The 26,718-nt window shown below is 38.7% G+C and overlaps 1 protein-coding gene across 1 annotated transcript; it reads left to right on the top strand.

Annotated features, from left to right (window-relative positions):
* The first annotated feature begins 2,028 nt into the window (after positions 1–2,028).
* LOC121884453 (major vault protein) lies at positions 2,029–26,510 on the top strand. Its single transcript, XM_042393284.1, has 17 exons — positions 2,029–2,535; positions 5,823–5,998; positions 8,056–8,251; positions 8,812–8,935; positions 10,467–10,598; positions 11,254–11,348; positions 12,820–13,056; positions 13,934–14,059; positions 16,188–16,406; positions 16,879–17,114; positions 17,200–17,397; positions 19,323–19,467; positions 19,583–19,794; positions 20,741–20,857; positions 22,003–22,129; positions 25,405–25,593; positions 26,130–26,510. The coding sequence occupies exons 2-17, from the start codon at positions 5,838–5,840 to the stop codon at positions 26,265–26,267; spliced, it is 2,652 nt and encodes an 883-aa protein (XP_042249218.1). The 5' UTR covers positions 2,029–2,535; positions 5,823–5,837; the 3' UTR covers positions 26,268–26,510.
* Positions 26,511–26,718: the final 208 nt, after the last annotated feature.

The raw sequence follows: 26,718 nt of genomic DNA, 5'->3' as shown, positions 1-26,718 counted from the left end.
AGTATAACTGTTCCTTTGACAATACTGATACAGTCTCTTAATAGATACACTTGTTTTTCATAATTACCATTTAATGATGATAGTTATGACAGAAAATGTCTTTTATTATTGGCCAGCTGAGCTGTTATTAGATATCAATTTTTGTTATAATATTGTGTTTCAGTGACATTTGCAGCAGGTTCAGGTAAGATGTTGGGAAAGTATTTATGAATCACCTTAAAATTTAACTCACAAAGTCATGCTAAAATATTATGAACCATTTTTTCCAAAGTTTTCTTGACTGTGTTTTCCAAGAGGTTCGCTGGTTGTGGCCCCTCTTATTCTGGGGGCCATAGGTTTCACCTCAGCTGGAATAGCAGGAGGCTCCATCGCTGCAGGCATGATGTCCAGTGCTGCAATTACTAACGGAGGAGGAGTGGCAGCGGGAAGTCTAGTGGCTATTTTGCAGTCAGCAGGTTAAAGCCATAATCATTGATGAAATGATGATCATATCATATCATTTCTGAAGTGGAATAATTACACAAAATCCTTGTGTCTGATCAGCCTGGAACTGAAAGAAACAATAATGTAACATTGAGAACAAGGCTTTGATTGCTCGATTAAAATCCATTGATGAGCTGCTGGCAGTGTTATCTGACTGCAGGTATAACTGGGCTCAGGACCGCCACTGCAGCTACGGGCAGCACTGGAGGAATAGTGGGATTGAAGAAATAATCTAAAAAGAATAATCTAAAAATCATTAAGGAATAATTCAAAAAGAATAATACATTCACTTTTGCCAAATTGTAACAATTATATGAGGTAGATAACTTAATGAAACAGAACTCACAGGCATTAAACTGAAATCTGAGGGAAACAGAGATAATGTTTCGGTGTTTCTCCAAAACACATTTACTGGGTAAATCTGTTTTGATTCTCTATTTTATACAACCTACTCCCGGCTATGATCCATACGGTTTTGTAAGTCATATTGCAATATTTTATGTTTCTTTGTCAATTTATGTACAGGTGGACTCGCCGATCCCATCACCCTCAAGCAAGTGCTCATATTTGTCACCCGGGAACGGGGTTTAGGATCCAGCCAATGCTGGAATTTTTCCATCCAGATGATGGACTGGCAAGATTGCCAAAAGCCAACACATGTTCTTTAGTGCTCCACCTCCCCTTGGATCAGAATTACACAGAATTAAAAAAGAACATGGAAATGGGAATCGGTTCTGCCTAACTATTTGGGGAGGCTTAATAGTATCTTTGACAAACATGTGGCTTTTATGAGGCCATAGAAAGGAATCTGATGGTATTTCTGAGTAGACCAGCTTGTCCTAAAAATAACAATATATGACATGTAGTGACTCTGATCAAAGTCTCTAAATATAACTAAACAAGACTAAACTGAAGGTTTAGTCCTTTAAATGTGATGATGATGATGATGATGATGATGATGATGATGATGATGATGATGATGATGATGTAACCTTCCTTGGTTAGGTTTTTTGAAAAATATCGTAACAAATTTTCTTTTCATAAATGTAATCAAGTTGAAGGTTGTAAGTAAATTCCATGTAAAGTTGTATTCTACTGACAAGCCTGTGATGCTGTAATGTTTAGTCCACTTGCCTTTTTCTGCTGTTTAATCTTTTCCTTTAACAGCATTCTCTTAGAGTACAACAACAACAACAACAACAACAAACAAACAAATTCCAAGCATTATTAATGTTTTCCACTTTCCTTAATGTAAAATGCTGTAAATGTCCTAGAATGAGTCAAGACCAGCTTTGATTTATGGGTCTTTGGTATATCAAACAGTTGTCCTACACACAGAGCTGTCAGATGAAGAGCATACAACCACACATACTGTCACATCGCCCCCTGCTGGATATCTGTGGTTATAAATCACAAATACATTAAGATAAGAGTTTTGAGCATTAGTTTATTTTACAGAAGGGTTTTAATTACAGGTTTACAGTATTCTCAACAGAAAGAAATCAAGTTGTTCTTCTAAAGTTAAATTATAAGTAAAGTACTTCAAAATTGTACTTCAGTACAGTACTTGAGTAAATGTACTTAGTTACTTTCCACCACTGCTTGTAAACATCGAAATCTGAAGAAAGGACGCCAGTGAGGGAAACATGGAAGCAATTAAGACTTGAGATGTGAAACCAGTGTTTATGGTTCATCGCGTCAAAAACGTTGTTTTTACGTCATCACTGACGCATTTTGCGTAAAACAACAACAACAACAACAACAACAACAACAACAAAAAAAAAACAACGACGAATAACATGCCTTCTGTCACCACCTGTGGGTTTTTTTTTTGTCACTTATGGATCCATAGTGACTCTGACGCAGCTCTGCAACCTGTAAACCACGTGACCAATGATCCCTTTTCCGGGATCACAACAGAGCAGTGACGCCCCACAAAACCACTGCAGCTGAATGTACAGTGGTCCTGGCTTTTACACAACTTGAACATCCACCAGTGTAACCAGCCAGGATCCGTCCGAGCTGCCTTCTTCCCCGCACACCGCTGCTGAGGTAAGATCCGGGAGCTTCCTCACAGAACTCCGCTCCAAAACCTCGAAGTTTAAAAGTTACTTACTTATCTCTGAAGATTCACGCATGATATAAACCATCTGAAGATGTTTTCTGAATGAATAGGAGCATTTCTTCAAATCGGCGTGCGTCTGACACACAGAGAAGCTCTGTACTTATTAAAATGTCTCTTTAACAACTGTGTCCAGCCTTCTTCCATTGATATGACGTTAACATCAGTGGACAGTGGAGAAGAGACATTTTTAAAGTTATAATTAACCCTAATTTGAAACATGGGCTACTTTGTATGTATGAATGCAAGCCGTATTCAAAAGAACATTATATCAATACCTAAAATGCCTTAATTAAACTGATCATGTGTGTACTGCCTAACAAGGAAGTTGACATTAAATTTAGAGTTTTTGAAATGGGAGTTGGGTACGCTCTCTTTATTCTGTGCGCAATTTATCAGGGCGTAGAGGTGCATCACCAGGAAGTTACTTCCTGCTGTAAACAAAATATTTACATCGGTAAAGCGGATGCCACCCTTTAGGCCTATGTGTATGACTTGACTAAAATGTATATATTGAAAATGGGAAGTTAGAGCAGATGAATTTCACCGTCAGGCCTGCAGTGAAAACCCGTCCAGCCAGAGCTGATGTACTTTGTCCCCAATAACATTACAGTTTCTACAGAGAAGAAGCATAAAGAGGAGCCTCCCTTCTTATCTTTGCATTTCCTACTTCATGTCTGTGCCACATTTTCCTTCTCTGTGTTGTGTTTTTATCCATTAATCTCTCTCATGAGTGGGAAATATGACTCAGGATCACAAGTGATGAATAATTTAACCTCTCAGCTGAAACACAATCTCAGTGTAGAGGAGTTTCCAGAACCATCACACAGGAATTTAACAACATAAGCAGCTATAAATAATAATTAAAGTCATGTGACTTTTAGGAAAAATAACAATAACAACAATGATAATAATAATAATAACAATAACAACAATAATAATAATTATTATTATTAATTTCTTTTAACCCTTATTTCCTTCACTCCTTACTCTCATAAGAAAACTGAATTAACATCTTTACTTTTATTACATACTATTACTTATTATACTACTTATACTTATACTGATAATAAGAGCTGAAGTAATAAGTCGATTAATTGATTAATTGTCCACTATTAAATTAATTGCCAATTATTTTGATTAGTCCAAATTCTCTGATTCCAGTTTCTTAAATGTGAATATTTTCTGGTTTATTTAGTCTCTATGACAGTAAACTGAATATCTTTCGAGTCATGGACTCGATTTGAGGATGTCATTGTTGGTTTTGGGAAACAGTGATCAACATTTTTCACCATTGTCTGTCACCATTTTATAGACAAACAACTAATCGATTAAATAATCAGCAGATTACTTCTGTTCTTGCTGGAACATCTCATTAATTTCTTACTCACTGAGGCAAAATAACAAACAGAAAACAAATAATAGTGCAGTATCATGATTCAACAGTGATGTTTTAATGATACAATGCAGTTCGTTAATGAAAATTTATTTCTGACAAAAGGATTAAAATATGGTCTAAAACTGGAAAACAGATGATTTGGAACAGTTGTGCAAGTTCAGTTCATGTTTGCAGTTAGTAGATTGTTTCTTTCTCCTCACAGGTTGTATTCAGGGATGTTGCACTGACTGACAGCAATACTTTATTTAGTTCTTTTTTTTTTAAAAAAGTGTTTAAATATAGGGATAAAAGGATGATTCAATTAATTGATTAGTCTACCGGCAGAAAATGGTCAAAGAAAAACTCTAAACATGCTGTTTTCCTTCCTTTCAAAATGAAGATTTGCTGCTTTTCTCTGTTTTTACATCATACAAACTGAATATTTTTGTTTTTTGGACTGTTTGATGTACAAAAAAAGACATTTGAAGACTATAGTTTTTTTTTAGACCCTTAATTAATTGATTGTAAAAAGAAAATAACTGTTAGTTTCAGTTATAGCACCTCATTAGTTGTAACACGTGTTATCCTCCCAGCCCAGGGATTGATAGGGCTGCAACTAACCTTCATTATTGATTAATTGTTTGGTTTGTAAAACCTCAGAAAATGCATCACAATATCTTAGAACCCATGGTGACTTCTTCAGATGTCTTGTTTTGTTTGACCAACAGTCCAAACCCCCAAAATATAATATTTGCTGTGATCTAGGACAAAGAAAAGCAGCAAATTCTCACTTTTAAGGAGCTGGAAACATCAAAAGTTTGTTTTTTTTGTTGCTGATTTACTTTCTGTTGATCAACTAACTGATTAATCGTTGCAGCTCAAACCGGCAACCTTTCTCTAACATTTCGGCCTTCACCACTCTCTCCTCAGTGTTCATTGTATGTTTCAAATGGACACATTGTTGACGTTCATTTATGTGAATGCAAATATTATCGGCAGGATAATTCATCAGAAGACAGAAGCACCTGTTAAAGCTCTGTTGAATGTGCAGTATGTGTGAGAGCTTGAGAGTTAAACTCATCATTGTACAGACTTTGCACTTTGTGTAGCAGGTGTGTCTGTGTGCATACCTGAGGCGCAGCACCTGCTGTTTGTCTCTACAGACGTGCATTCACTAAAATGAGCTTTTTATCTCCAGAAAAGTCATTCATCGTCCTCCAATGTCACATGCATGTTGAGTGCACAATGAAGTTGCTGTTCATACTGGGATGGGTTCACAATTTTTCAAGTGTGTCCTAAAACAACAGTCAGGAGCCCAAGTGAACATTGAAACCTGTTTTTCTTGCTGTAATCATTCCTCCTGTTCATACTGACCATTAAAAGATCCCTTCATAATGACCTTACAATGGAAGTGATGGAGGACAAAATCCACAGTCCTCCTTCTGTGCAAAAATGTATTTAAAAGTTTATCTGAAGCTAATATGAAGCTTCAGCGTCCAAATGAGTCAAATCAAGTAGATATCTTTCAACGTTACAGTCTTTTTAGTGCCAAAGTTCCTCTTTTTGTTACTATACTTCCACCTGCAGCTCAACAGGGAAACACTGTCTGAGGAAACACAAAGAGGGAATTTGACGCTAAAAAGACAGTAAATGTGTCAGATATCCACTTGATATGACTAACTCAGACTGCTGAAGCTGAATATAAGCTTCACATCAACTTTAAAAAGCATTTTTGCAAAAAAAGTCCCATATAAAATTCTGTAATATCTTTAAAACAGATAAATTGACGATACAGTCTGGTTTGTAACGTTACTGACAGACTCTCTCCTCTCTCTGCAGTATTTTGTTTAGATCATGTCTAAGAAGGGAGGAACCCACAGGGATACTGAGGGGCTGGTGGACGCGTCCATCATCCGGATCCCGCCTCACCACTACATCCATGTGCTGGACCAGAACACCAATATCGCCCGCGTGGAGATCGGACCGCTCACCTACATCCGCCAGGACAATGAAAGGTCAGAGGGCAGAAAGAACAGAAAGAATCAACCTGAGATTCAGCTGTGGTTCAATTAACCAGATACTGCTTCTTAACATCATTTGTTGTTGACGAGTACAGCTACTCTCAGGTTATCTTGTGGCTAACAGCACTCGTTTGAAAGTAGATGTTTTTCACAGCAGACATTTTGACTTGTCATAGTAGTGTTACTAATAACATTAATGATGGCTCTGTTCTGTTCAAGTGTCCCTGAAAACCATGAAAGTGTGACAGTGAGTCAGCGTGCTTATCATATAGCTCAAAACACTGCTTACTACAGCCTTACAGAACTTATTTAACAGACACAGTGCACATTAATAAACATTACTGTAAATGCTCCAAAGTTAGTGAAGAGGCTGTTTTTCATTTGTGGTCCCTGAACAAAGAATACAAAAAGAAATGCTGCTAGTCTGTCCTGGAACATGTATAATACCACTGACATACAAACCGATGGCATTTCATCATTGACACATGCAAAGAAAATGTGCAGATTAAGCTTTAATCCTGCTGATCACCTGCGTTTGTCTAAAGGAAACTCTGTCATCCCTCTGTTTTTGTATTGGATCAGTGTGTTATCATTGTGAGCAGGGACACTCTGTTATCTCCCTGACTACACACACACACACACACACACACACTTTTGTGTTGAAAAGCCTTTATCTTAGCAGGACAGTACTACTGTGGAGATACTGATTGACTTTATTGCCCACACACTTACTGTGTTCACTGATTCTTTCTATACCCCGCCATGTTGCACCGCCATGTTTCTACAGTAGCCCAGAATGGACAAACCAAACGCTGGTTTGTAGAGAAGGCCCTTCATGTTTTTTGTGAGTTTCATGGCCGCTGTAGGTTCTCCTACCTGCTTGGAAGGGGAGGGGTATTCAGTTGGTTGCAATCTGCAATCTCACTGCTAGATGCCACTAAAACCTATACGCTGGTCCTTTGAACAGAAACTTAATTAATTAATTAAATAAATAAAAATAATCAATTGATTAATTAAAATTAATTAATTGATTGAATAAAAATAATAGTTGATTATTGATAAATAGTTTTTTAATGATTTTTAAAAAAAGGTCTAACCTGTTTTAATGACAAGATCGAACATGCCTCCAGAGGGCAACATTTATAAAATTCCAAGTTGATACTGATTAGGCTCTAAGAAAAGAAAATCAAGTTTTACTTGAGGGAAGCGCGACAGGAGTTAGTTTCTCCTTACAGTTATCATGGTATTACTAACTTTAAGCTGTTGTAACATTGTAAGCCTGGCAAGTTACTGTTAGCATGCTAACAAAAGGTGTTACCATGTTGGTATGTTAACAAACACTACAGTTAACATGCTAACAAATTGCGCTAACAACAAACATGCTAAGCCCATAAATATGGGATCTATCCATTTATCTATCTATTAATCATTTGATAAATGATCAAATGTGATGAAAAAAATTATGATTGGCAGATTCTTTCAATTGAAAAATTCAGTAAGTTAGCCAAACAACACAATTAAACAAGTTTGGTGGCTTTCAGAGTGATCATTTTGACCTCATGCCATGGATGTATAAAGAGAACTGGACTTACATTGGAGGTGGGGCTCCGTTCATTCCTGTGAAAGTTGCTCAGTGGCCCATGAAGCCAAAAAAGTTCGACCTCTGGGTAAATATTCCGGATCTTCCAGGATCGTGTGGCCCATTGAGCACGCGGGCCAGATACTTCCGCAGCCGAGCCAGCTGCTAACTTGAATGGGATTAAAATAATTCAATCACACAGCTCTTCTAGACTTTCCAAATGTTACTGGACTGAATGGATCAAATTCTGATAGTAAAACACATCATTTTGAAGGGGTTGTGATGCTCAAAAAATGTTATCCTCTGATTTACAAATGTCTCTTTCACAATGTAAATCTATGGGCAGAATTCTTTTATGGGCCAGTGTGCATCACGTGATGGTTACGGTTTGGCCACTACGTCAAACCGGCTTCAGAACCCGGTCCTGCTCCTGGGTGCTTGCCTCATCCTGTTTCACTTGTTTCTTTCCCAGAGTGCTCTTCTCTCCGGAGCGTATGATCATGGTGCCACCGCGTCACTACTGCGTGGTCGCCAACCCTGTGGCCCGCGATGACAACGGCCAGGTCCTCTTTGACCAATCCGGTCAGGCCAAACTCCGCCATGCCGACCTGGAGATCCGTCTGACCCAGGATCCGTTCCCACTGTACCCTGGAGAGCAGATCCAGCAGGTCTGTGAGAAACTCTGGTGATCCTCTGACTTTTCATCTAGCGCCATCGTCTGGTCAATACTTTGGTTTATGAGAAAATACCTGCACAACTAATGAAATTCAGTCTGGTTTTTATGTGTTTTATTATGTATTTATTTATAAGTCTGTGTGTGTGTTCTGTGTTTCACAGGTTTCACCCTGAGAACAATGCTAATGCTAAATTTAAACGTAGAAAAAGGCAGATATTTAGAAAAGGAAAAAAACCTAGAGCATGGTTTTATCATGGGTAAAGAATTAAAGTTGTTAATTGTAGAGAGGCTTTATGTTAATTGGTATCCTTATTTAGCAGAAAAATCAATTCATGTTTTAAAGACAGGAAAAAGTGGGACCTGTCACTTTAAATTTATTTTTATTAATTGTCCCAAATTCCCCACATGGTCTACCCTCCTGTCTGATTTACAAACTGAAACACACAATCTTAACAGTTTAATGTTGGAATCTTCCCTGAATGTCAGAGGAGAATTTCCTTCCATTATGGTGGTCATGTCTGACACGTTTGTGTATGTGTATGTGTCCATCAGGATGTGACACCACTGCAGATCGTGTATCCGGACACGGCGCTGCGTCTGCAGGCGCTGCTGGACTTTGAGGAGGAGGGAGGAGAGAAGAGAGTGGCTGGAGACGAGTGGCTGTTCGAAGGGCCGGGTACGTTATTATCAGACTCTAGATACTCTAGATATTCATCTGTCAAATCTGTGCTCTAATATAAATATTACAAATGTGTCACCAGTGTTGGGGTAACATTACTTTTAAGTAAGTGAGTAACTTGTTACATTACAACATTACTGCCGTTAAAAAGTAACTTGTTACGTTACAGCGTTACCTATTGAGAAAAATAACTCATAATCCATAAATGAGAACCCCTTTGTGATTCGTTGCACATGTTGGTTATATTGTCCAGAAGGCGTGCAGCCTAATGTACGCCTACCTTTGAATGTATCTGTAACTCTGCAGGCTAATAACAGGAATAACAGGCACCCCTTTACAGCTCTTTATTAATGATAATGTTTGATTACAAGTTAACATAAAATTAATAGGGTGCTGGTGGGGTACTGGTAAGGTTGGATACCTTCCACTAGCATGCAGCTACCTGCCAAGAAGCAGGAAAAGGTGCATAATGAGAAAAGAAACAGTGCCAATGCGTCAGGGATCCTCTTTTATTGTTTTTTGTGGCGACAAAAGAAACAGGGAAATACAGTAATATTTTAACAGTAACTGATTGCTTATTTGAAAACCTAACTAGATAACTATTTACTTGAATTGCAAAACTAACACATTACGTTACTGGTTACAACAAAAAAGTAATCTGAGTACTCGTTACCAACAACACTGCGTTTAACATATTCTAAGTATTCAGTTCACGTCTTGATTCTCATAGAAAACTCTCTACTTTTAGGTAAAACAACATGTTCGTGTCTTATTTATTTTAAGCAGGTGAGAAATTGTTTACAGACTGTTTCTCGTACTTAAATATTAAATATCACAATAAATATTAATATTTTTCCTACATACTTAGCCTTGACCCAAATATGTTTGGCAGATAAATAGCTCTGTATTTTAGAAATTGCAGCTTGTTTTTGACATTTTTTATAGTGTCTTATAGTGTGATTGTTCACAAAAGACAAAATTTGATAAAAAGGATTATTTTACAGATATATTTGCATTGTTAGCACTCTAGTTAAATTATTTCTTGTGCTTTTCACTTACTTAAAGGAGTCAGGTTTATAATTTGGTATAAATTTCATTTTTTCCCCAATTTTGTTGTAAGTTTCTCTCATTTTTGCAAATTTCTAAATGTATTAAAGATTTATTTTTAATTTTCATGTCATATTATTGAAATAGTTCATCCCACGTTGGATATATGACACACAATAATACCGCATATAATTAAATACTTCCAGGTGTTATGTAAATTTACACAAATCACTGCTACAAATCACATACCAAACACGATCCTAAACTACAGAACACGATATCAAATATGTGTTACACAGAAACACATAATAGTGACATATACAACATTCTTATCTTAGTGTCCATTCATGGTCCGAATTAATCTGATGGGGCAAAAGTGTCTTTTCAGTATTTCAGTGCAGGTATTCAGGATCATCTATGTGTTTGATACAAGTTATTCTGATATATTTCAGACTAGTAATATTTTTTGATGTTGTGGCAGGAACCTACATCCCGAGGAAGGAGGTGGCGGTTCTGGAGACCACCAAAGCCACGGTCATCAGAGAGAACCAGGCCATCCGACTGAGAGCTCGCAAGGAAGGAGTGGACCGAGGAGGCGTCCGCCGAGTCACAGGTCTCACACACACACACACACACACACAGGAAGGACCCGACATACTGAAGCTTGCAGGCTCTGCACATTTGCATTAATGGCTTCTGCTCGCGTTTGTTATTTAAACGAGTCTCATCAGACTCCTGATGGACAGTTTCAGAAAAAAAGATGAAAATCAATGCAGCAAAACTAGAGATATTCTCTTTTTTTATTCCAAACATTCTTCTTCCTTGTCAAAATTTGGCGCCTATGTTACCCACAAGGCAACATGATTCACTCAACCGTCTGTTATTCTAGCAGTGGCTAATGTAGCCTGGAGCAGAGATAAGGAGTGGGCTACAGACCTATGTTAACATAACTTTTTTTATGCTAACATAACTTTAAATTCCAATGGTACTTTTTTTTTTAATGCTTACGTAACTTTTTCAATGCAAACATTACTCTTTTTAATTGCTAACATAACTTCTTTAATGCCAACGTAAAATTTTAAATGCCAACATTACTCTTTTTAATGCTAACATTACTTTTGTAATGGTAACATTACTTTTACTGCCAAAAATACTGTTTTTAATCATCTGTTAAATTACAGATTTTCATTTTAAGTAAAATCACACTGCCATAAAAACTGGTTTTAACTTTCAAAGCTGACAGTGACACCAACTGTGTGTATGTGCAGGTGAGGAGTGGCTGGTCAGTAAGGTGGGAGCGTACCTTCCAGGTGCCCATGAGGAGGTCATCGACATTGTTAATGCGTTCATCCTGACTGACAAGGTGACTGACTCCTTCATTCTTCACTGCCTCTCTGTCTGTGTGGTGGGATTTTATTATTATTCTCAGCTGTTTTTAAATCTTTTGGATCAAGTCAAGTCTAAAGTCTTTGAGACGTGACTTGCAAGTCAAAAAGCAAGTTTTTCTGGTCTATAAAGGCTTAGTATGCACATTACAACAGCACAATCACACCAAATGTGTATCTTTTAAATAGTCCAAGTGGTGAATCAAAGCATCTGTCAAATTCAGTGAGATCTCTCATAATGAAAGTTTAAATATGTTATTTTTGGTTGTGTTTGGTTGGTTTTTCATACAACTGTAAAGAATAAACTTTGTTTTAAGCCTAACTGCTTGGTCACATTAAAACAAGGATCAGTCCTGATTCAGTTCAGTTAACTCTAAAATGATCAAGAGGTGTAAGCGTGTGGAGAATCAGACTTAAAACCAATTTTACTGCTGAAAAGAAGAAACAGCTGTGGACTTCACTTCATTTTGAGTTTGGTTCTTTATTTAAGTTGATTCACCATGTTTAACATTATAACCAATGATCAAATGAAACTAACTTTTCAGCAGTAGTTCAGCTCAATTTTGCTTTAATGAATTTTAATGTCCTGCCACTCAAGTGCAAGTCTTTCATCTCCAGTTCACAGAAATTTTAATTTGCTGTACTGCTGAATTATTCAGTATGGAATAAAAGTCTAGTTCAGTATACTGTGTACATATATTTTTTAATTAAAAAGGTCTTTCTATGGGCACCGGCTCCGGCTACGGAGCTGGTGCAATAATTTACGGACTATTGACACAAAACAGGATTCCATGCCAGTAGTCCACAGGCTGTTGGTCTGGACTGGTTTTCTGTGCCGATAGTAGTTTGTTCTTTGGTACATAAACACAATTTCAACTGGAGGGGGACACTATTTGAGGTGGGAACAGACTTCGACAAAAACACCGTGGTCTTGTAGACCACTAACTGGACATTTTGACTGTCAAGTGGTTTTTGTGCCTAAATCTAACCATTTTAACCCAAACCACAGGAAGGATTTGTGCATCACCTGCAAGCAAAAAAGTTCCTCCATCTTGAAACAATTTGAATTCATGATGATCATGTGATCTTGCGCAATCAATACCAATGTGCATGTGTATTAATTCCATACCAACAATAAACAGACTATTGATACAGAGGAATCTGTGCCAACAGCCACTTCCAGTTATGTAGGAGAGCTATTTTCATAAGCCATTTTGGTTTCCAACCTCTCCTGCACAATTTTCAAACTTTTTTTTTTTTTTTAAAGTTCTTACTGTCTTTTTAAATACATATGTGCAAATAAATTTGGTAATCGATTAATTGACTTGTGTAACACAGACTGGTCAGATTGTGGGTTCCTTCTTTGATTCAGAGCCACAAAAACAAAAGAGAACATCCTTCTTACAGTCTTACAGAATTCTTTTAGTGAAACTCTCTGTGTGCCATCAGAAAGCGCTCCACGTTCGTGCTCTGCGGCCGTTTAAAGACGCCACCGGGCGGGACCGGCGTACAGGGGAGGAGTGGCTCGTCACCATGGCGGACCGGGAGGCTCATATCCCCTCTGTGGCCGAAGAGGTGGTGGGCGTGGTGGATGTAACCACTCTGAGCAGCCGACAGTACTGTGTGATCCTTGACCCGGTCGGACCTGATGGGAAACCTCAGCTGGGCCAGAAGAGGGTGGTGAAGGTGAGGAGATCGACCGCCAGGTCTGAATTTAACTTAATTAACAAATGTTTTTGTTAATAAATAATTCCCAAACTGCTTAATTAAAGACAAGATTTTGCCTTATTTTAAGATAGACTACTTTCTATATCTTATATCTTAAATGAAGATTTTAAGTGCTAACAGTTTCTCTAGCATTATGAGTTTCTGATCTCTGAGCAGTTTTTTATATGCAGTGAAAAAGACTGGAAGGTAAACATGGATGTAAACAAATAAATAAAATAAAAATAAGTAAAAAAAATACCTTCAATAGATTCTTTGGAACTGGAGGAAACACACAAAGAGTTTTGGTGAGAAACACTGAAAGTAAAGATAACTAAGATAGATTAAACTTATTTTTTTGAGCATCTTTAACTTCAATTTCTGACCATTTACTGCTTATATGAAGCTTAACAGGTTTAAATCTGTCTTTTTTACTAGTTTTAAGGTCAGATAGTGTTTCGTAGTGGAATTTAAAGCTAGTTTTAAAGCTAGCAGATTATTTTCTCGATCAATTGTTTTGTCCTTAAAACGTCAGAAAATAGTGAAAATACCTGTTATAATTATCTGAGTCAAAAGTTTCATCTTTAAATGTCTAATGTTGTCCAAACAATCCAAATCCAACCCAAAGTTATTCAGTTTATTATAATATATGACAAAGAAAAGGATTAAAATTATAACATTTGAGAAGCTAAATCCAGCAAATTTTAGCATATTTGCTTAAAAAAATGACTAAAACTATTATTCGAAATGAAATAAAAAAAATTATTGCTGAGTAATTTTCTTCTGATCATTGAGGCTCTACTAATAACTACTTAATAACTAATTTTTTTTTTGCTGATGTCTTCTTTCTCTCTGTCAGGGTGAGCGTTCATTTTTCCTGCAGCCAGGTGAGCATCTTGAACGCGGCATCCAGGACGTGTATGTGCTGTCGGAGGAGGAAGGTCTGGTGCTGAGAGCTGTGGAGGCGTTCAACGACACTGAGGAGGTGAGGAGAGAGAGAGAGAGAATCTAAACATTCAAGTTTTACTCCTTAAGATATCAGGTCTGCCTGATCTGGCAACACCTGTGGTTGCCGTGGTAACAGCAGGTGTGGTTTACTCCTGCAACAACAGAAGAGCAGCTGGTGTGTCTAACAGCTCGGGTTGTTTTAATAAAGACATCAGCAGTGTCAGGCAAGTTAGTTGGAAAATGCAATCACTTATACATTAGTGCTTTTGAAAAGTAATCATGTTACTAATTACTCAACAGTAAAAGTAATTAGTGACATTACTCAGAACCGTCAGCTCCATCAAAGTTTCATCTTTTGTGTTTAACACAAGTAGAAGAAATGTCACACGAGGCAGCAAAATAAAATCAATAAATTTACATTAAAAAAAACATAAAATAAATTCCATTGTTGTTAGATAAAATAAATGAAGATGAAGAATGAAGAAAAAAGTGAAATTAAAAAGTCAATTCAAATAAAATAAAAATAATAAAATCAGAGCTCTCTTATGGGCCGCTGAGGTCAGAGATATAACAGGAAGGAGAGGCCTTAAAAGTAAGTGATATGATATAATATACTGGGAGCCAGTGTAAGGAGGCTAAAACCATGTTGGGTTAGCATTAGCAGGAAGCTAACACAGCTTTGATACAACTACAGGAGAGTGAACAGACAGATTACAAACCGTAACACTGGATTATACACTGCATAATTTCCTGTCAATCCCTCGTGTTTAAATCTGAATGCAGTGAAGGAATGGTGGACCCTGCTGCTAACAATGAAAACTACTATATAAAGAGATAATTACTGGATGTAAAGACATTGAGTGGTTATTGTTAAAAATGCAGATTTTAAATAGTATCAAAAATTAGGTCTGATTCTATGAACCAGTAAATATTTGACATTTTTGATTGAAAAAATTATCTGTCAGTCGACTAATCATTGCAGCTCAAATGTATTTTGTTTCTGTTTTCTGACACTCTGATCTGCTGTCTCTCTGAGTCTGAAATGTTCCTCTTCCCTCTGTGAGGGAGTTGTTGGGAATGTAAAGGAATGAAGGGAGGTGCTGACATAACTTTGTACTGACTCAGACGTCCTGTACTTGCTCTCTGTGGATCTTGTGCAATCGGTTTATCTCAGAAAAGTGATTGCAAAAGCAAACTTCATATTTATACTCAGGTGTGTCGGGATCAATGACAACCTGCAACTTCCTACAGGTCTTTGACGCTTGGTATGAAGTGAAAAGTCAAAGGTGTGTCTCTGCTCTCACTCTGGTTGAAAGTTTAAAGTCTTTTGCATGTCAGACCACACCCAGCAGCACTGATTGGTGTGTTCAGGTGTCCATGTAAACATACAGTAACTTTTGTGCAACCTAAAAAGTTTTTTTGTCCCGACCAACAGTCCACAACCCAAAGATATGCAGTTTACTGTCATAGAGTACTAAATAAACCAGAAAATATCTGCATTTAAGAAGCTGGAACCAGAGAATGTTGACATTTTTTCTTAAAAATGACACAAAACAATTAATTTTCTGTTGATCACCTAATCAATTAATTGACTAATATTTGCAGCTCTAGTATAGACAGCGGTTTGTGCATTAACTAGACAAAGTTTCATTTGTAAAATAGTATTTCAAGGTTGGACTTCAGTTTGAGATTCAGCCGGCAGCATTAAAGAGGTTTGGAGACGTCTTTGCTTGTATAAAACTTGAAGTTATTTTTCCTGTGAAAGGAAGTGGAGTTTAGTGAGAGTTTAGTGTTTAACCTACTTCTTATCAAGTCTTTATCAATATGCTAGTCAGATGTGTATCTGTCCTTCACTGCACCATCTTCCCTTCCTAACTGGCTAACCCATTCTACCGCGACTCTCTTCTTCTTCTCTCCCTTTTTTCCTCTGAACAACTCCTCACTCTCCCCGTCCTCCCCTGATGCCATGATCGTTCATTATCACACAACCCTTTATGTTCTCCTCATCCTCCTTTTACAATTTCCTTTTACATTTCCTGTGTTTATTTTGCTCTCAGTGCCTCTCTCCCATCCCCTCTTCTTCTCCACCCCCACCACTCCAATGCATCACCTCGTTAACCCTTCTCTCCATCCTCCTCCTCTCTCTCCCTCGTTCTCTATGCCAGCGTGAGGAAGAAGAGGAGGCAGAGGAGGAGGAGGAACTGCAGGAGAGGGCCAAGCGATCGCGGAGGAACGGCGTCCTCCGTCGCCCCGGAGACCGCTGGATGCTGCGGGGGCCCATCGAGTATGTCCCCCCTGCGACGGTGGAGGTGATGCTGAGACGTCAGGCCATCCCACTTGACGAGAACGAGGGAATCTACGTGCGGGACATCAAAACTGGAAAGGTACAAGAGATACGCCTCACCTTCCTTTTAAACAGTGTCATTAAAATCTCTTTAAAGGACCATACCACTGGTTTTAGACTGCAAACCACCACCAATAACAACAGCTCTGCTTATTCTAGTAACAAATATCAGTTAACTTTCTCAAGAATAATAGTAACTGAGATGAATCAACTTGACTGCAACCTTTGAATAACATAAAATTTAAAAAAAATAAAGTTTCAAAAACACTCACCAACCAACTGCTATCTCCTATGTTCTAGATCAGAGCTTGTATTAATGATGATGAATTACTTTGAAAAGAAATGTGTTTTGTTATCTTGAAAGTAAAATCAACATTTAAGTTGTAGTTATTAGCTACACAATTTTTACCATAAATCAAATTTTCTTTTTGTTGTCTGAAATTGATCACACACCAAACACAAGGTGTTGTGATTCAAAATAAATAAATGTTGTGTCACTTCCTGCCTCTCAGGTGCGTGCAGTGATCGGTCACACCTACATGCTGACTCAGGATGAGGAGCTGTGGCAGAAGGAGCTTCCTGCTAACGTCGAGGCGTTGCTGGCTTCTCCTCGGGACCCGCTGGCTGACCGCTCGGACCGGACCACAACCAGTGAGAACAGGCCGAGGGACAAGACCAAGGTGGTGTGCTATAGGGTCCCCCACAACGCTGCTGTCCAGGTGTATGACTACAGAGAGAAGAAAGCCAGGTAGGACTCGGGTTTCCTGTCCTGATGGAGGCAAGTGGAGGTAAAACAACGAGCTAATGTGGCGGTGTTGTGGTCTTGTCTTCAGGGTGGTGTTTGGACCAGAGATGGTGATGTTGGGGCCCGACGAGCAGTTCACTGTGCTGTCGCTGTCTGGGGACAAACCCAAGAGGGCCAACGTCATCAAGGCCGTCTGCCTCCTGCTGGGGCCCGACTTCTTCACTGACATCATCACCATTGAGACGGCCGATCACGCTCGACTGCAGCTGCAGCTCTCCTACAACTGGTAACCAAACACAAACTGAGGTCCACCAGCTGACGTGGTGAAAAATGTCCTTTTAATCTGTCTGATTCTCATCATCCTGTCATCTGAACCTCTTCTTCCTCTTCTCAGTCCAAGCTCACTCTGTAAAACTAGACACACGACAGAGACTTTTCTTTGTCTGTTCTCCCTCAGATGCTTAAAAAAGTCAAATAACAGCTATATATATACATCACAGCAACTTGGAAATTATTGGAATAAATATGTTGAATTCAACATATATTAAACTGGATTAAAAATGTTTAGTTTACTTCAATAATAATTTCATACTAATAACAAGAGTATCAGTATTATTTGATTATCGGGTTCAAGGTCCTTTGAAATGTAATTCTTTGTTCTCTATGATCATACAGTACAGACTGAAAAGATGATATTAATAAGAACCGGAGAGGTTGGGGTGTTATCACTGCAGTGCAGAGACTTAAGATTAATTCATCAATAGTTTCTTATTGTTATATTATTTGAATAACAAGCAAGCAACGTAGTTGTTGCTGCAATAATTACTGTCTGACTGACTGACTGACTTTTCTTTTTAGAGATGGAAACACATTGTTCATGCCAAAATGAAAAAAAATCAACTTTAGTTATCGAAGACAAGAATCTAAATACTCCTTTTTAAAAATGTTTTTCATTTAATTATGCTACAGTAAATGCATACAGTACATAAACATTAAGCACATACAGTAACAGTCAAAAGTTTGGACCCACTTTTTCATTGAAGTGAATGGAAAGAAGGTGTGTCCAAACTGGTACTGTATACTCATGTGTATTTATTTGACTTTATTTCTTTGTTTAATTTGTCTTAATTAGGTGTTTCAAATCTTCCACAGTCCCATAACTTGATATCAACAGAGATACTGAAAGTTATTTCACTTTTGCTGCAGAAATAGCTTTAATTTACAAAAACAACCGAAAAAAAGTGGTCTGTGTTAAAAGTTAACGACCTCTATGGTGCTAGAAGCGCTATGGAACAATCCTTTTACAAGTGAGTCCCTGTTTTAGATGAAAAAAGACTTGAACACACTGAATGATTTGCAGTCTTTAATATTAAACAGACCAACGTTATGGTATAGTCAACCAAGGACAGGTGTTCATTTGTCATTGGGCAGAAGGTGGAACAAGTATTCAACCCTATTTGATAATAGATTTAGGGGCGGTGATTTCCAGAGCTAATATCCAGGTGCCACACCCAAAAATTAAAATCAAGGCAGAATAACAAGAATACACATATCTTTGACTTAGAATCAAACACAAAAGGCACATGACCTCAGCAAACATATAAATAAGAGGAAGCATGGCAAATTCGGCTCTTCATTGATGCTGAAGGGTTCAACTGCACTGAGGATACAAACCCAATATGCCTCTCTGCGACGCAGTGAGTTCACCAGAAATTTAATGAGGCTGCAGAGCCAAGGGTAGCCTAAGTGCAATATCGTGCTACAGCATATTCCGTATTCTGAGTCCGTATAGCAGTGTTGTGTTCAGAAATACGGATCTTCAGAGGTCTTTTTGTTTGTCAAATATACACAGAACCATAGAGACATTTCATCATCTAGACCACATGTGTGCTGCTGCAGTTTATGAAAGATTTTATGCTGTATTTTTTACAAAAATGTGTATAAAATGTGTAAAATAAACACAGATGTAAACAATGCACAGTTTTGCAACGTTTCAACACGTTTTGGTGAGAAACACTGAATGTAGACATAATTCTGTTTGTTTACAAGAAAAACCCCACAGGACACCTTGAGTCACATCTGATGAGTAGAGTATTTGCCAAAAAGCAGAGAGCCTCACTGAGCTGACAGTCTGCTCTGTCAGCTCCTTTACATTTACAGTAGTTTGCGATATGTGAATGTTGAACATGATCCCTCTTTATCTCCTGTCAGGCACTTTGATGTGAAGTCTCCAGCAGACCCTGCTGTGGCAGCAGCTCTGTTTTCAGTTCCTGACTTTGTGGGAGACGCCTGTAAAGCCATCGCCTCCCGGGTCAGAGGAGCCGTCGCCTCTGTGCAGTTTGATGATTTCCACAAGGTTCATATTTCACTATTTGTTGTTCATCAAGGACTCCGTCTATCTTGTTTTAACCATTAGACTGAAGTGAAAAGTGACTGTATTTTTATGCTCATAACGTTTTTTTTGTCCGCAGAACTCCAACCGCATCATCTGCTCGGCTGTGTTTGGCTTCGATGAGAAGCTGGCGGTTCGTCCCAGCCTGCGCTTCAACCAGAACAACCTGATGATCAGCAGTGTGGACATCCAGTCTGTGGAGCCCGTCGATCAGAGGACACGAGACGCCCTGCAGAAGAGCGTCCAGCTGGCCATTGAGATCACCACCAACTCCCAAGAGGCCGCCGCACGGTCTGAAACACACAATTACATACACCTGGGCTTACTGTACTGTTAATGTCTGTGATTTCTGCAGGCAGCAAAGGGTCATCAGATAACCATCAATATAAAAACAGAAAGAATCAATTTTTCTTTTTTACTCCCATAAAGAACCTGGCTGTCATAGTTACCATTGATGGTATCTGCAAGCCCTTGAAGGCACAATTAAACATTTTGGGAAAACCTCTTGTTAGCCATCTTCTTTAGAGTTGATGAGAAAATTGATCTTAATGTCCTTTACAGAGATGGGTTCAGGACATGTTTAGCCCAGCCAACTGGCTAATGGGACCTAGCAGCCAACTTCTGAGATGCTGCGTGCAGTCACTGCGCCCAGCAGTTGTTAGTCCAACCTCCAATGCTAACTCTTGCCACAACCACAATGTCTCCTTTTTTGAATTTCTATTTTTACACTTTTTCAGTAAACAACATGTAACCCAGACACACTTTGAGTTACTGGAAGGTGGATAGCAGTCTCTCCCTGCTTGGCTAGTATTGTCAGCTTGTTTCTTTATGATTTTAAATTGTTTATCATGTAGTATCTTGTCTGTCTGCCGGGAACTATAAAATCTACCATAAACAGGCATGGCTTTTAAAGCATTTAAACATTTTTTGAGAATTTCAAGAGGCATGAGGTAAAATCGTATTAAACAGTTATCACACATGGAGGATACAGGAGTCAGAATCATTTTTATTAAACATGTTGTATAACAGATAGATGTTAATTAGTGAGTTTTACAGGTGTTGGTAAGTGCATTTCTGAAGTTAAATAATATGAATAAAGAATATTTTCAACTGTTCAATTCTGACTTTAATGACCCTATTCAAACACAGTTGTTCCTGAACAAATGGTTACTTGAGCAAGCAAACGTGTAGTGTGTTTCTAAAGATATTGTAATGAGGTTCTTCTTTGTGTTTGCAGGCACGAGGCGGAGCGTCTGGAGCAGGAGGCTCGGGGGAAGCTGGAGAGGCAGAGGATCACCGACCAGGCCGAGGCTGAGAGAGCCAGGAAGGAGCTGCTAGAACTGGAGGCCCTCAGGTGAACACAGGCTCACCAGGTTTACTGGTTTTACCGGAGACGCACCAGTAGGATGTGTTAGAGTAACTATAACATTTGAGAAGCTGCTATCAGGGAATTTTTGTCATTTTTGTGTTTAAGATTTGCTTGAACGATAAATCATCCAATCATTTCAGCTTTAGAGTACTACTATGAACAGTGGTGGAAAGTAACTAAGTACATTTACATTTACTCAGTACTGTACTTCAGTACAATTTTGAGGTACTTTTACTTTACTTGAGTATTTCCATGTGATGCTACTTTCTACTTCCACTCCACTACATTTCAGAGGGAAATATTGTACTTTCTACTCCACTACATTTATTTGACAGCTTTAGTTACTTTTTCAGATGAAGATTTGACACAATGGACAATATAACAAGCTTTTAAAATACAACACATTGTTAAAGATGAAACCAGTGGTTTCCAACCTTTTTGGCTTTTGACGTCTTACAAAAAGCAGTGTGTAGTCGGGGTCACATTTCACATGTCTATGAGTTGTTAACAGCTCCACCAAATAGTGATTTTTCCCTCTAAACTTCTCACATGCTTTCATTTCAATAAATGTTCAAATGATCCAATATTTCAGCAAAAATCAAAGATTAGAGAAAAAGTCCAAAAACTGGAAACAGATTTGTGTATCAGAACTTTGTTTTTTCTTCTTTCCTCTCCCATTAATCATCTCACCACCCCTCAGATTTATCTTCTGACCCTTTGGAGGGGCCTGACCCCTAGGTTGGGAACCACTGGACTAAACTAGCTAACTGTATATAAAGTAGTTGAAACTAGCTCCACCTCCAGCAGCTACAACAGTAACATGCTGCTCTAACACTGATGCTTCACTATTAATAATCTAATGATGTCATATATAATAATATATCAGTCAGAGGGACCAAACCACTACTTTTACTGCAATACTTTAACTACATCAAGCTCATAATACTTATGTACTTTTACTGTAGTAGGAGTTGTCATGCAGGACTTTTACTTGTAATGGAGTTTTTTTACATTGCTGTATTAGTATTTTTACTAAAGTAAAGGATCTGAATACTTCTTCCACCACTGACCATGTAAAGTGGCTTCATAGGAGGTTAATCAGCCATGTTAAATCTGCCTGTGTGTTTTAGTGCTGCAGTGGAGAGCACAGGAGCTGCGAAGGCTGAGGCTCAGTCACGGGCAGAGGCGGCTCGAATTCAGGGCGAAGCGGCGGTCAACGAGGCCAAACTGAAAGCTGAGGCTCAGAGGATCGAGGCGGTACGTCCTGACTTCCTGTTTCTGTTCATCAGTTACCTCTGTGGAAATGAGCCAAAACAGTTTAAATAACAGTATCCGTGTGTCAAGTATTTCTATAGACCACAGATACTGAGGTTGGGTTACACAGTCAAGAATTAAATTATGGTCTATTTCCTAATTTTTAGTTGTAAATCATGCTTTGTAATCCTGTGATTAAAAAACTCAAGTTTGTGAATGTGTAGAAGAGATCTGACAGATTTATTTTTTGCACTGGGTGACTGGGTTCCTTCATTATGAACAAAGTTAAGACTATGTACTGAAGTTCTTTGAGAAATGTGTAATGTAGTACAAAGTCCAGAGGTTGTGATATGAAGCACAACAAGCTAGTGAATCTGTAAACAGAACAGTGTTCCTGCACATGCTCAGTCTCCCTACATAGAACTACTCTCCGGAGACTGAAAACATGATGCTGTTATTAGTCTTTGGAGCCGTTTCTAAATAAACTAACATGACCAAACTCTTCATGATGAAGGATCATGTCACCCAGTGCAGCGATGTGGCTCACTGACGTGTTTTTAATAGTTTTTGGCCAACAACGGAGGTCTACGGTAAATGTGTGAAGCACAGAGAGGATCTTCGAGTGCTGACATATGACCTCACTGTTGACGTTTTTCAATCAATCAATCAATCAATCTTTATTTATATAGCGCCATATCACAACAGAAGTCATCTCAAGGCACTTTTCACATAGAGCAGGTCAAGACCGTACTCTTTAATTTACAGAGACCCAACAATTCCCCCATGAGCAAGCACTTGGCGACAGCGGTAAGGAAAAACTCCCCTTTAACGGGTAGAAACCTCAAGCAGACCCCGGCTCTTGGTGGGCGGCCATCTGCTTTGACCGGTTGGGTTGAGAGAGAGAAAGAGAGAGGGAAAGGGGGAGGGGGGACAGAAGAAAAACAATGACAACAACAAACAACAACAAGCACAAGCAGCAACAGCCAGGGAAGGATGCCATCAGGACTGTGAAGGACCGCGAAGGTTCGGCCCGGGAGTCAGGTTTTTCTGTGAGATGAGAAAGCACAAAAAACTCCGGGGAAGAAGCAAAGTTAGTGACATGCATTGCTGTTACATGAATGCATACAGATGGAAAGGAGGAGGAGGAGAGAGGAGCTCAGTGCATCATGGGAAGTCCCCCAGTAGTCTAGGCCTATAGCAGCATAACTAAGGGCTGATCCAAGGCGAGCCTGGTCGGCCCTAACTATAAGCTTTATCAAAAAGGAAAGTTTTAAGTCTACTCTTAAACATAGAGAGGGTGTCTGCACCCCGGACTGAATCCGGTAGATGGTTCCATAGAAGAGGAGCCTGATAGCTGAAGGCTCTGCCTCCCATTCTACTTTTACAGATTGTAGGGACCACCAGTAAGCCTGCATACTGGGAGCGCAGTGTTCTAGTGGGATAATACGGTATTATGAGCTCTTCAAGATATGATGGTGCCTGACCATTAAGGGCTTTGTAAGTTAGGAGAAGGATTTTAAATTCTATTCTAGATTTTACAGGAAGCCAATGTAGTGAAGCTAAAATGGGAGAAATGTGGTCTCTTTTTCTAGTTTTAGTCAATACACGTGCAGCTGCGTTCTGGACCAGCTGGAGAGTCTTTAGAGACTTGTTAGGGCAGCCTGATAATAAGGAATTGCAATAATCCAGCCTAGAAGTAACAAATGCGTGAACTAGTTTTTCTGCATCTTTTAGGGACAGGATGTGCCTGATTTTTGTGATATTACGTAAGTGAAAAAAGGCAGTCCTTGAAATTTGATTTATGTGGGAGTTAAAGGACATATCCTGATCAAAGATAACTCCCAGATTCCTTACGGTGGTGCTGGAGGCCAGGGTAATGCCATCCAGAATAGCTTTATCATTAGATAATGTGTTTCTAAGGTGTTTAGGGCCAAGCACAATAACTTCAGTTTTATCTGAATTTAGTAGTAGAAAATTGCAGGTCATCCAGGTCTTTATGTCGTTAAGGCATGTTTGGAGTTTGTTTAACTGATTGGGTTCATCTGGCTTCATTGATAAATATAATTGGGTATCGTCTGCGTAACAATGAAAATTTATGGAGTGTTTCCTAATAATATTACCTAAAGGAAGCATATATAAGGTGAATAGAATTGGTCCAAGTACAGAACCTTGTGGAACTCCGTGTCTAACTTTTGCCTTCACGGAGGATTCATCATTCACATGTACAAACTGAAATCGGTCTGATAAATAGGACTTAAACCAGGTTAATGCAGTTCCTTTAATGCCAATTAAATGTTCCAGTCTCTGCAAAAGGATTTGATGGTCAATTGTGTCAAATGCAGCACTAAGATCTAACAGGACAAGTATAGAGACAAATCCTTTGTCTGATGCAGTTAGGAGGTCATTTGTGACTTTCACCAGTGCTGTTTCTGTGCTATGATGCGCTCTAAATCCTGACTGAAAATCCTCAAATAAACTATTGTTATGTAGAAAGTCACATAACTGATTAGAGACTGCTTTCTCAAGGATCTTGGATAGAAATGGAAGATTAGATATAGGTCTATAATTGGCTAAAACACCTGAATCAAGAGTAGGCTTCTTAAGAAGAGGTTTAATTACAGCTACTTTAAAGGACTGTGGTACATAGCCTGTTACTAAAGACAGATTGATCATATCTAGTAAAGAAGGGCTCACTAAGGGTAAGGCTTCCTTAAGCAGCCTAGTTGGGATGGGATCTAAGAGACAGGTTGATGGTTTAGCTGAACAAATCATTGAAGTCAGTTCAGACAAGTCTACTGGAGAAAAACAGTCCAAATATATGTCAGGATTTACTGCCGTTACCAAGGTTCCTGTGTTTGGGGAGAGAACGGTGCCTGTTGAGGGCAGGAGGTGGTTAATTTTGTCTCTAATAGTTAGAATTTTATCATTAAAGAAGCTCATAAAGTCGTTACTACTGAGAGCTATAGGAATACATGGATCAGTAGAGTTATGACTCTTTGTCAGCCTGGCCAAAGTGCTGAAAAGGAACCTAGGGCAGTTTTTATTCTCTTCTATTAATGCTGAGTAATAGGCGGCTCTGGCATTACAGAGGGCCTTCCTATATGTTTTAAGACTATCTTGCCAGACTACATTTCAACTACATTTCTTTTCTACATATGAACAAACTTTTTTTCACAGGTAAAGTGTGTTATTTTACCACACTCACTATTTCTGAACTAATTTCACAAAAACTAATATTGTAAACAAATGTGTGTGCGTGTGTGTGTGTGTGTGTGCAGGAGGCAGAGCTTCAGCGGCTGTCGAAGGCTCGTGAGCAGGAACTGGGCTACAAGAAGGAGATGGACCGTCTGGAGGTGGAGAAGCAGGAGCGTCTGGCTCAGATCGAGAGTCAACGCTTCAGTCAGCTGGTGGAGAGTTTGGGCAGCGACACACTGAAGGAGATGGCCAGAGCTGGGCCTGAGCTGCAGGTACTGTACTGTTGCTAAGGAGAAAAAAACACAAAAATAACTTTATTTAAACACAGACAGGATTCGGATTTAAGTTCTTGGTCTCTGCTCTTACCTGGTGGTGAAGTTTTAGTTTCACACATATTCATTTAAACTTAAATTACAAAATCTGAGGCAGGACAGTAGTGTTCAAGAATATATATACAATTTTTAAAATTTTGCTCGAACCCGTCACTAGTGACTGTTACATCCATCTATTTGATTTATTTTTCAGTAGTTTTTAAAATGACAAAGTTGTGAAAAGTTCCCTGAAATGGAGCTAAAAACTAATTAGTAACCATTTTGATAATAAGAGTAATAGTTTAACTCATTTATCAAGCAAAAATACAAAAAAATTTCTGGTTTCAGCTTCTCAAATATAAAATTACTCCATTTCTCCATACATATCTTTGATTATTGCAAATGTAGTGGAGTGGAAATACTCAAGTAAAGTACAAATACCTCAAAATTGTTTATGTAATCACTCTTCAGTCTAACTGATGTCTCTCCTCCTCCAGGTTAAAATGCTGCAGGCTCTGGGGCTGAAGTCCACCCTCATCACAGATGGATCATCACCCATCAACCTGTTCACTACAGCCAACGGCCTGCTGGGGGCACTGCCGGGCCAGGGCCAGGGCCAGGGCCAGGGCCAATGAGAAAGGGGAGTAAGAGTAGGAAGAGGAACAGAAGGGAAAAAATGTCCAAAAGTAAACCTCAACAGATGATCAGTTCAAGATCACTTATCACCACTTTTTCGGATCAAATCTTTAAAATTACTGTTTTCATGCTGAGAATGGCACAAACCCAAGAATTTACTTCTCTACTTCAAAAAACAAACAGCTGAAGACACAAAATTAAAGCTGCTTTTTACAATTCACAATTTTTTTTAAGGAAAAGTACTAAAGTTCTGATTCCAGTTTCTCAAATGTGAATATTTTCTGATTTCTTTGGTCTTCTATGATAGTAAAGTGAATATTTTTGAGTTGTGGACAAAACAAGACATTTGAGGACGTTATCTTGGGCTTTGGGAAATCAACTATTTTGGGTTATCAACTTTTTTCAACATTTTCTGACATTTCATACTAACTACTATAACTGTACTGATCG

Source organism: Thunnus maccoyii, chromosome 18 (assembly GCF_910596095.1).
Source record: "Thunnus maccoyii chromosome 18, fThuMac1.1, whole genome shotgun sequence".
NCBI lineage: Eukaryota > Metazoa > Chordata > Actinopteri > Scombriformes > Scombridae > Thunnus > Thunnus maccoyii.
The sequence above is the reverse complement of the archived record's forward strand: the minus strand, read 5'-3'. Positions and strand labels throughout refer to the sequence as shown.